The sequence below is a fragment of the Galeopterus variegatus genome, unplaced genomic scaffold, assembly GCF_000696425.1.
Source record: "Galeopterus variegatus unplaced genomic scaffold, G_variegatus-3.0.2 Scaffold2381, whole genome shotgun sequence".
Classification (NCBI taxonomy): domain Eukaryota; kingdom Metazoa; phylum Chordata; class Mammalia; order Dermoptera; family Cynocephalidae; genus Galeopterus; species Galeopterus variegatus.
This window is the reverse complement of record NW_007728492.1, coordinates 256,374-266,972: the sequence shown is the minus strand read 5'-3', so window position 1 is coordinate 266,972 and position 10,599 is coordinate 256,374. Positions and strand designations below refer to the sequence as shown.

The window sequence follows — 10,599 nt, the reverse complement described above, 5'->3', positions numbered from 1 at the left end:
CACCGGTCATCCCTATATAGGATCCGAACCCACGGCGGGAGTGCCACCGCGCTCCCAGCGCCGCACCCTCCCGAGTGCGCCACGGGCTTGGCCCGAAAAATATCTTTTAATGTTTACATATTTTATGCTTATGAAAGAGTCAATCAAAACATCCAAGTAATTTTTTCATAAAATAAATCTTATTAAATTTCTTAGATTTTTATGTTTTAGTAGTAGTGGTATTGAATTTAGGATATAGGAACACCTTTGATGTTTTTACTTTATTATTTTCAGAGTTTAATATTTTCCTATTGCTGCAACTCTTTTTAAAGGGGAGTACAACACTGTGATACTGTTAATAAATAAATGAAATGTTATTCACTTTGGGAATTGTTGCCTCTTTTAGGAGAGAACAAATGATTCTGCAGCATGACTCGAGAATGTCTTTGGGAGAGAACTTTTTTCCCCTTGGAACTATTACTTAGACTTCCAAGTCTGGTGTTTAGGGATTTCTGGAACATTCATCCTATGAGCCAATTGTTGAGGCCCATTCCTATCCTAGGGGTGAAGTCTGTGCCTGCTGTAGATGAGAGCATTTTGTAATGATGGCTGTAATATCATTCAAATGTGAAGACAACTCCAGGCCACTAGAGCCTATAAGGAGTGAGAGGCTTCAGAGTGGCCCTAGATAGCCTGTGTACTCCATGTGCTCTGCTCATACACATAGATATATACCCACTCAGTTAGGGTCCTGGGAGGATGCCCTCAAGAAACAACATACCATTTCACACTTTGCAGTTTTAGTACACTAAATGGCCCCTTCGTGTTCTGAATTATTGTGTAGTTTTAATTAGCTGACATCAAGGAAGAGCTCTAATCAACTTTTACATAAAACCAGAAAGAAAAAGAGGTTCGCTTGCTTCTGATTTCTTAAGTATGTCTCCCAATTGTATGTGAGTGCATATTTACTTTTTAGTCTAAAGTCAGTGGAATTTATGTTGCATTTATTTATTATTTATCTATGTATCTACGTATCTATCTATTTATTTATTTGTTTTGTGGCTGGCTGGTACGGGGATCCAAAGCCTTGACCTCAGTGTCATAACACTGCACTGTAATCAACTGAGCTAACTGGCCAACTTATGTTGTTTTTAATATTTACTTTTTAGTCTAAAGTCAGTGGAATTTATGTTGCATTATTTATCTATGTATCTACGTATCTATCTATTTGTTTTGTGGCTGGCTGGTACGGGGATCCAAAGCCTTGATCTCAGTGTCATAACACTGCACTGTAATCAACTGAGCTAACTGGCCAACTTATGTTGTTTTTAATTATTGATTGATGGAACAAATATTTGAAAATATAGGAAGTAGAAGATGTACAGCGAAAACAATCATAGAGAATAATGTCATAGAATCAGCCAATATACAGATCTAGTGGCACAGGAAAAATAAAACTCATGTTTTGGTTAATCCCTGTCTTAGGACATACCAACATAATAATAATAATAACACATTTTGTTTCTTTTGTAGTAATACAACACAGAGAATGCTATATTAGCTACAAAAAGATCAGGAACTTATTTGAAATATGTGATGGATGTATTATATGCACAGAGTGGTTGTTCAAATTCAGTACATTATATTCCTGTCACTGTACCAAGATGCATAAAATTTGATATAAATCGAAAGTTTGTTTATTAATTTTTCCATTTACAGTTCCTATGGAAGATCCACTTAGGGAGATGGCTGAGTACATGGAGTCCAGTCGAGATGAAGTCTGGGAGAAGACCTCCTGCAACAAACAAGTTACATTTTTGGTATACCGAGAAGGAGATCAATTGAATTTCTTTCGTGTAGTAGATAGGGGAGATGGCACTTTAACACCATTGTCTGAATCTTTAAGGTAAATAGGTTTTCATTTCCATGTCTCACTTAGGGAAGGAGAACATTGAATGATATTCTCCATAAACCTTTATGTTTACCTTGTGTTGTCAAAGTAATCTTAGTATATTAGCAAGACTAGCTAAATTCATGCATCTCCTTCCCACTGCACCCCACCTCTGATATGTATTCTGAAGTTGTTCTTCTTATGGCTGATACTTAAAGAATAATTTCTAAAACTGAAGTTTCTTTATAGAGTAGGATTTTTTTTCATAAAAATTATTTGTTCCTGGTACTTTATGAAACTCTAAGATGCTAACTAGATTATAGAGTTTTATCATAATAGTGTGTCATTATATAACCTCAGCATAATGGAAAGGGTTAAATGTAAAGTGGTATCTTTTTTTCGAAATTTAATTATACTGCTTTAAGGTCGATAAATCTCTTTATTTCTTTGTTTTTGTTTTCCTACTCAGGAAAGGGAGAGAAATTGTAATATTAACTCTAAGATCAGAAGGAAAAATCCTATAGATGTTTAGCTAGACAATAGAAAAATTAGGGAGTTAGACAAGGTAATCTCTAAGTTTCTGTGTATCCCAATACTATGATTCTTTATCTCCTTTCACTTTAAATCAGTAAACATTTACTGTTCACTAAGCTAGGCATTGGTGGTACAAAGTTGGGAATATTGTGATGAGTGCTTATCCTGGTAATGTCTACATATGCTGTTTTCTTTTAGCATACCTGTAGTGTCATTGCATAATGAACTCAGTGCTTCGCCATCTAATAACAAATAATCCACTGTCTACTGTGCCTTAAAACTAACATTTGAAGTCTACTTTTCTTGTTTTGGATGCTGAGTATATAAAAAAAGTCACAGTATAGCAATATACATGGCACTCAAAATGCCATCCAATTATGACTGTAGTTTGCCAAGCTACAGTGAGAGAGCCACATACAGTCTCTGCCATTGTAATCCAAAAGCAGTAAATGTAAGATATGGTCAAGTGAGTGTTACTTTGTCCCAATAAAACTTGATTTATGGACATAAATTTGAATTTCATATGATTTTGATTTTTCCAGTTATTTAAAAGCATGAAAACCATTCTTAGCTTATCGGCCACACAAAAATAGGTGGCAGGCCAGATTTGACCAATGGCCATAGTGTGCTGACCTTGGTCTAAGAAGAAATGGGGAGAATTGTTTATTTGAGTCATTCTGATACAAAATGTAGCATCTGTCCTTTTTAGTGTCAAATCTTGTTAGTGAATCATGCCACTTTACCGTTTTTAAATGGAAAGAAATATAAGGAGACATTGTAAGACTTAAATGGTAACTTGTCTGTAAAAGTCAAGCGATCTGTTGGCTCTGGGATGAACAATATGTTGAGGAAAATGTTACATTTGCCTCTTATTCTTTTATCGTGTTTTAATTTGAAAGATTTGGAGAAAGCTAAATATAGCACTCAAGCATATGTTTAGAAATTCAAGAAAATATTAGAAGATTTAAATATTAAGAATGATATTTTTGGGTTAATTTATAAATTACTATGTTATCTAGTCTAGTTACATTTTTGTGTCTAGAAAAAACTTATGATTGGCTTCTTACTGATCTCATGAATCTATGCTTTGTGAGAGAAAATATTATAATGTGGTTCTCTGAAAAAAATTAGGTGAATTTAGAAGTGTTTTTATACTCTAAAATGCATCCAGTAAAATATCTATCATGATTGCTCTTTTTTACATATATACTTGTATTCCACAGGAGAATAGGTTTTTCATGGTAGTAAGATTGAGTGAGAAACTTCTTTTAGTATTCAAGAAAGGTACAGATAAAATGCCACAGGGTAGCAGAGAAGTATTTGAAGTTAAAATATTGCAAGAGAACTGAAAATAAAATATACTTGAGTCATTCTTTCTAACTGCACAGGGTAAACTGACAAAAATCCTCACACAACCCTCCTTTTCAGGTATACTTGACCTCGAGACAAAAGCCTTTGCACACTATGAGTTCTGACACTTACTTGGGTGCATAGGCATGATGCAGTAAGGTCTGTTGTCTGGTGCGTTGGGAAGCAACAGGAAATAGTAAGAATCAGCTTTGAAACCAAACAAATGGAGAATTTTCATCTTAGGATTTTGACCATCTACTAGTTTTCTGATCTTGAGGCAAATCACTTATTCTCTTTCCCTGCAATTTTTTCATTTATAAAATAGGATATAGTATCTACCTTATGTAGTTTTGTGAGGATTAGGAATAATGTGTGGAAAGTGTGCAGCAGAGCAGGCATTCAGTAAGTGTCAGGCAATGTTATTACTTTAATGTCGTGCTTGTTGGGTCGATCCTCAAACTGTAGTGGACATCTAGAGTAGGTAGCAGGGATAGTCACGAGGCAAGCACTACAGATGGAATTGGTTGTGGAGACCTGTTCCTGCATTCTTCCTTAGGATACCCATGTCTGTAGTAAAAGCAACTAACCCACAATTTCAAATGTCATCCATTTCACCATATAAAGTTCAGGAATGTGGCTGTTCAGTCTGTGCTTTACCCTTGTGTGGTCCATGATAGTATGTGCTTCAGAAGTGTTATGGAATATGCTTTCCTTAAGGCTATCCGATTTTTTTTTCATTTCTTACAACTATATAGAACAGGAAATTTTATTAACTCTCATGCTTCTATAGCATAGATACATAATTTAGTTTTCCAATAAGTAAATCAGGCCCAGTAACAATTATGTATTCTTATTCCGCTCTATTTAAAGTTTTAATCATTCTCCATTAATGTGTCAAGAAGCTGTCATTACTGCTTTTGTACAGTATACTTGTGAAGTAACCGTTACACAGAAGTTTCTCAACCTACAAATTGTGTCTATACATTTCCATTCTCACTGTAAAGTTTTAATCATTCTCCAGATGTGTTGAACTTGTTTTTTCAAACTCTCACCATTCTAATTTTCCCATTATTGAAAAGATAAATGAAATTTCAAGAATGTTTGTGTTCGGTTCATCAGAAATTTATTGAATATGTACCAAGCACTGTGCCAGGTGCAAAGACTAGGAAGATGAATAAATAAAGCCTAATATCTGCTTCCAACTTGCTTACATATGGGGGAGTAAGGGAAAAAAACAGACATGTAAGTATAACTATGAAGATAGTGTGATGAGTGTCATTATATTATGCAGTCAAAGAGGAGGGCCTCTAAATATTAATTATTTTAAACTGTGAATAAATGTCATGGTGGTCGATGAGTAATTGAAATGTTTAACAGTTTAATAATTTGTGCCATGGTTTGACTGGGTGTCTTTTTCCATGTTAAAATTTATGCTATTCTAGGTGGTTACATTTCCAAACACACTTAGGAAAATTTCGTTATCCCTATTTTTTAAAATTTATTTTTTGTTCTTTAAGAACAGAAAATATTCTGATGACACCTCGTTTGAGTTCTTTTTTTTAGTGAGAGTCCCCTCAGGATAAATAGAAATCTGTAGTTCTCTTCTCTGCCCATTTCTTTTTTGTTTTGGTTTATGGAAATCTGATCAGCCTGTGGTCTGTGCACAATATCAGCCCGGGCTGATAAAACAACATCAGAACAGTCTTGTGGAAATGGATTTTTGTCTCTTTGGAAATGATATTGCAGGTACCAAAAGATCTTCACTTCTAAAATACTGAATTCAGAGAAGCTCAGCTGTACTTGATTTTCAGTAATGCTAGATCATGATATTTATCTCCATATAAATTTTTTTCCCTGGGCCGGTCCGGTGGCGCACTGCTACAGTGTGCCGCTTGGGAGCGCGGTGGCGCTCCCACCGAGGGTTCGGATCCCACATACAGACCGGTTCCCGCTCACTGGCTGAGCGAGGTGCGGGTGCATCACCGAGGTTTGCGATCCCGTTGCCGGTCCCGGTCCAGTACGGGCGCGACACTGAGGGTTGCGATCCATTGCCGGACACGAAAAAAGATAAAAAGGGGGAAAAAAAATATAAAATAAAATAAATTTTTTTCCCTAAGAAATACATTTTTGAAATATATTTTCTTGCATTTACATTGACAAAATGAATTTAGTGTTCTATCATTAGCAACATTTATAGTTGTGCATAAAGTACTTTTAAGTCACTGAGCAGGTGTCAAGCACATTTCAAGTAGCTACTGTTTTCTTTGCAGTGGTGGTTCTGTGTATAATTTGTATATGGATGAAGATGAAGAAATTGAGCCTTCTCCTTCTGGGCAACAGATAATTGAAAATTCAATAACTATGAATAAGATGAAGCTTCTGAAGGCTAAGATGGAGAACATGAATCTCAGCAAAAAGGTGAAGTGGTCGGCACTTGGCCAGGCCTTTCTCTAGTTTAGCCCTCCAGGGCTCACAGCAATGAGGTCTGTTGGTAATTGTGAAAAAAAAGTATAAAGTATTATTCATTTTAAGTTTCTGGCCTCAATTACTTACTGAGATATTAAAAGTGATAAATTGTTTTGTTTTGTTTTGTTTCTTAGGCCACCAATGTAGCTGAAAGGATTATACTGCACTTAAAATAATTCATGATTTTAAAATTTTCACAATTCTAGAGCTAAGAAGGATGATAAAAGATAGCTTAATCTTTCAATAATTCTTTTTAAGATGCTATGTTAATATTTACTTATTATGGATAACAATATCTACTGTTTGGCTTTAGTAGATATTGTCAGTTTTCCAAAGTGATTCCAAAGTGATTGAACCCATTTACCTTCTTTCCAGCAATGAACGAGAGTAGCAGTTTTCCCACATTCGTATCAGTATTCTCTATGATCCTCCTTTTTTGTTTTTGCCATTCTGGTTGGTGTGTAGCATCACATTGTGATTTTAATTTGCATTTCTTTGATGACCAGGGACATTGAGCACCTTTCATGTGTTTATTGGGCATTTGGATATCTTGTTTTGTAAAATGCATGTTCAAATCTTTTGCTCATTTTTTGATTGAGTTGTATGTTTTTTTTTTTTTGTTTTCTTTTTTGTGACCGGTAATGGGATCACAACCCTCGGCGTCGCGCCTGCACCGCGCTCAACCAGTGAGCGGACCAGTCTCTATATATGGGAACCGAACCCTGGGTGAGAGCGCCACCGCGCTCCCAAGCGCCGCACTCTACCGAGTGCGCCACTGGGCCGGCCCAAGAGTTGTATGTTTTTTGTTACTGATTTTTGTTTGTTTGCTTGTTTTGGAGTTCTTTATATATCCTGGATATAAGTCCTTTGCCTCATATAAATCCTTTGCCACACTCTGTTGCTCTCCTTTTCACTCTATTAATGGCTCCTCCTTTATTCATGTGTAATAAAATTTACAAATCTTTAATGTACCATTTGATGAAGTTTTACATTTATATATGAGTGTACTTCAAAAAGTTGATGGAAAAATAGAATTAAAAGATGATAAGGGGCTGACCCCGTGGCTCACTTGGGAGAGTGCAGTGCTGGGAGCGTGGAGGCCGCGGGTTCAGATCCTATATAGGGACAGCCGGTGTGCTCAGTGGCTGAGCGTGGTGTGGATGACACCAAGCCGAGGGTTGCCATCCCCTTACCTGTCACAAAAAAAAAAGAAAAAAAAGATAAGAATCTTTCCATCAACTTTTAAAGGTACCCCCATACATTTGCATAGGCACAACCCAAATTAAAATAGGACCTGTCTTTCATTCTAGGTTTCCTCATAATCTTTCCCACTTAATACCTTCCTTTTCTCACTCCCAGAAGAACTACTATTCTTGCATCTATTATGTATTATTATTACTACCAGTAATAAGTGTTACTTATTAATAAGTAATTCTTATTATGAAAAAAAATTTTTTTTGGTCTGGTTACTTTTGCTTAACATAGTATTTTTATTATTCATCAATGTTGTTGCATGTATGAGATAATTCTTTTTCAATGCTGTATACTCTTCCTCTGTGTGATTTACCTCAATTTGTTTCTCTCTTCTTTTGATAGACATTTAGATTGTCTCTAGCTTTTAGCTTTTACTAATAAGCTCCTTTGAACATTCTTATATATTCTTTGGTGGACAAATGCACTCTTTTTTTTTTTTTTTGTCTTTTGTCTTTTTCCGTGTCCGGCAACGGATCGCAACCCTCAGTGTTGCTCTCGTACCGGACCGGGGACCGGCAACGGGATCGCAACCCTCGGTGTTGCTCCCGCGCCTCGCTCAGCCAGTGAGCGGGAACCAGTCTGCATGTGGGATCCGAACCCTCGGGCGGGAGCGCCGCCGCGCTTCCCAAGTGGCGCACCATCCAGTGCGCCACCAGGCCGGCCCCAAATGCACTCTTCTTTGGGGCATATACCTAAGTAATGGACTTTCAGAGTCATAGGGAAGATATATGTTTAACTTTAGAAGTTATGCCAAACAATTTTGCAAAACGTTTGAACCAATTTGCACTCCCATCAGTAACATGAGAGTTCTAGTTTGTGCCACATCCTTGCTAACACTTGATATTGTCAGTTGTTTTCATTTGAACCATTCTGGTGGCTGTGTAGTGGTTTTCATTTATATTTCTCTAATGAGGAATAGTCTTAGCTTTTCATATGTTTCTTAGCCGTTAAGACATCTTTTGTGAAGTGCCTGTTCCAAGTCTTTTGCTCATCTTTTAATTTAGTTATCTGCCTTTTCTTTATTGATTTGTAGGCATCTTGATATGCTATGGGTACAAGTTTTTTGTCAGATGTATGATTTGCAGATATTTCTGAAACTCTGTGGCTTGCTCTTTAACTTTTTTACTATCTTGATGAATAATTATTCTCAGTTTTAATGTATTCTGATTTATCAGTTTTGCTTTTATGATTAGCACTTTTTATAGCCTTTTAATGAAATATTTTCCTATCACAGGTCTTGAAGACATGCTCCTATTTTTTTTCTCCAAAAGCTTTATGGTTGTTCCTTTCTCATTTAGGTCTACAATCCACCTGAAATTTTTTTGAAGTAATATTAAGCAAGATAAAGATCTTTTTTTTTCCAGATGGAGAACAATTGACTAGCTCTATTAGGAAAAAGTCCTTTCCTCATAATCCTAAATGTCTGTGCACCTAATAATATGACTTCAAAATACATGAAGCAAAAACTACAAAGAGAAATAGATAAATACTTTTATTTAAAGATTTCGACACCCCCACTCTCAAAAATTGATAGAATAGGTAGAAAAAAAATCAGAAAGGATATTTGGAGACTTGAACACACTATCAACCTACTTGACCCAATGACATTTACAGAATGCTTCACCCAACAACAGCAGAAATATGCATTTTTTAAGTGCATGCAGAACATTTACCAAGATAAACCATATTGTATGCCATAAAACAAGTTTCAGTACGTTTTAAAAGATTCAAATCACATAAAAATGCTAATTACAATGAAATAAAATTTTCTGATATTTGGAAATAACATGCTTCTGTGTGACAGGTCAAGGAAGAAATCCAAAGGGAAATTAAAAAATATTTTATACTGAATAGAAATATTCTGATCATGTGGTGAATTGATTTTTTTAAAATATGAAATCATTCTTGCATTCTTGGAATGAACCACTTTTGGTAGTGATGTATTTTTCCTTTTCATTTCTTTAGAATCTGCTAATATTTTATTTTTTCCTTTTCATTTCTTTAATCTGCTAATATTTTATTTAATTTCACATTTAGGATTTTTATTCATGAGAGAAATTGATCTGTAATTTTCTTTTCCAACATACAGCAAAGTTGAAAGAATTTTATAGTAAACATTTATTCACCACCGAGATTCTACCACTAAAATTAAAAAATTTTTATGTTTAGTTGTGGTAAAATACATATAACAGAAAGTTTACTGTCTTAACTATCTTTAAGTGTGTATGCACAGTTCAGTAGTGTTAAGTATTATTCACATTGTTGTGCTGCTAATCTCCAGAACTTCTTTATCCGGTAAAACTGAAACTTGTGCTCATTAAAAAACTCATTAAGAACTCCCTATTTACCCCTACTCCCAAACTCTAGCAACCACCATTCTACTTTATTTCTATGAATTTGACAACTCTACCTTTCTTATAAGTGACATCATGCCGCATTTGTCTTTTTGTGACTAGCTTATTTCACTTAGTATAATGTCCTTGAGGTTCATTCATGTCGAAGCATGTGTGACTATTTCCTTCCTTTTTAAGGCTGAATAATATTATATTGTATGGATATACTACATTTTGCTTATCCATTCATCCATCAGTGAATGGACACTTGGGTTGTTTCCACCTTTTGGCTATTGGGAATAATGGTGCTATGAACACATGTGTACAAATATCTTTTTGAGACTAGCTTTCCATTCTTTTGAGTATATACCAGAGGTGAAATTGTTTGATCATATAGTAATTCTATTTTTAATTTTTTTAGTAACTTTCATACTGTTTTCCACACTGGCTATACCATGTTACATTTAGGATGAATTTTTCTAAAAAAAAAAAAATGTAAAAATTTTGTAAAAATGATGGGAATTGTTATAAATCTGTTATTGATTTGTAGCTTAATTTCACTGTGGTCAGAGAACATACTCTAAATGATTTTAATCCTTGTGATTTGTGACTGAGCATATTGGTAAATGCCACCTGTGTACTTGAAAAGACTGTGTATTCTGTAATTGTAGAGGGTGTTAGATCAAATTAGTTAATTGTGGGCCAGCCCGGTGGCGCACTGCTACAGTGTGTGCTTGGGAGCATGGCGGCGCTCCCGCCGAGGGTTCGGATCCCACATACAGACCGGCCGCT

At 35.5% G+C, this 10,599-nt stretch overlaps 1 protein-coding gene across 1 annotated transcript in view; it reads left to right on the top strand.

Moving 5' to 3' along the window:
* ZFAND4 (zinc finger, AN1-type domain 4) overlaps positions 1-10,599 on the top strand; it is a 33,319-nt gene that overhangs the window by 4,798 nt on the left and 17,922 nt on the right. Inside the window, exons 3-4 of the mRNA XM_008581528.1 lie at positions 1,699-1,885; positions 6,025-6,172. Coding sequence (XP_008579750.1) covers positions 1,699-1,885; positions 6,025-6,172 — 335 coding nt within the window. The remainder of the gene's footprint in view (positions 1-1,698; positions 1,886-6,024; positions 6,173-10,599) is intronic.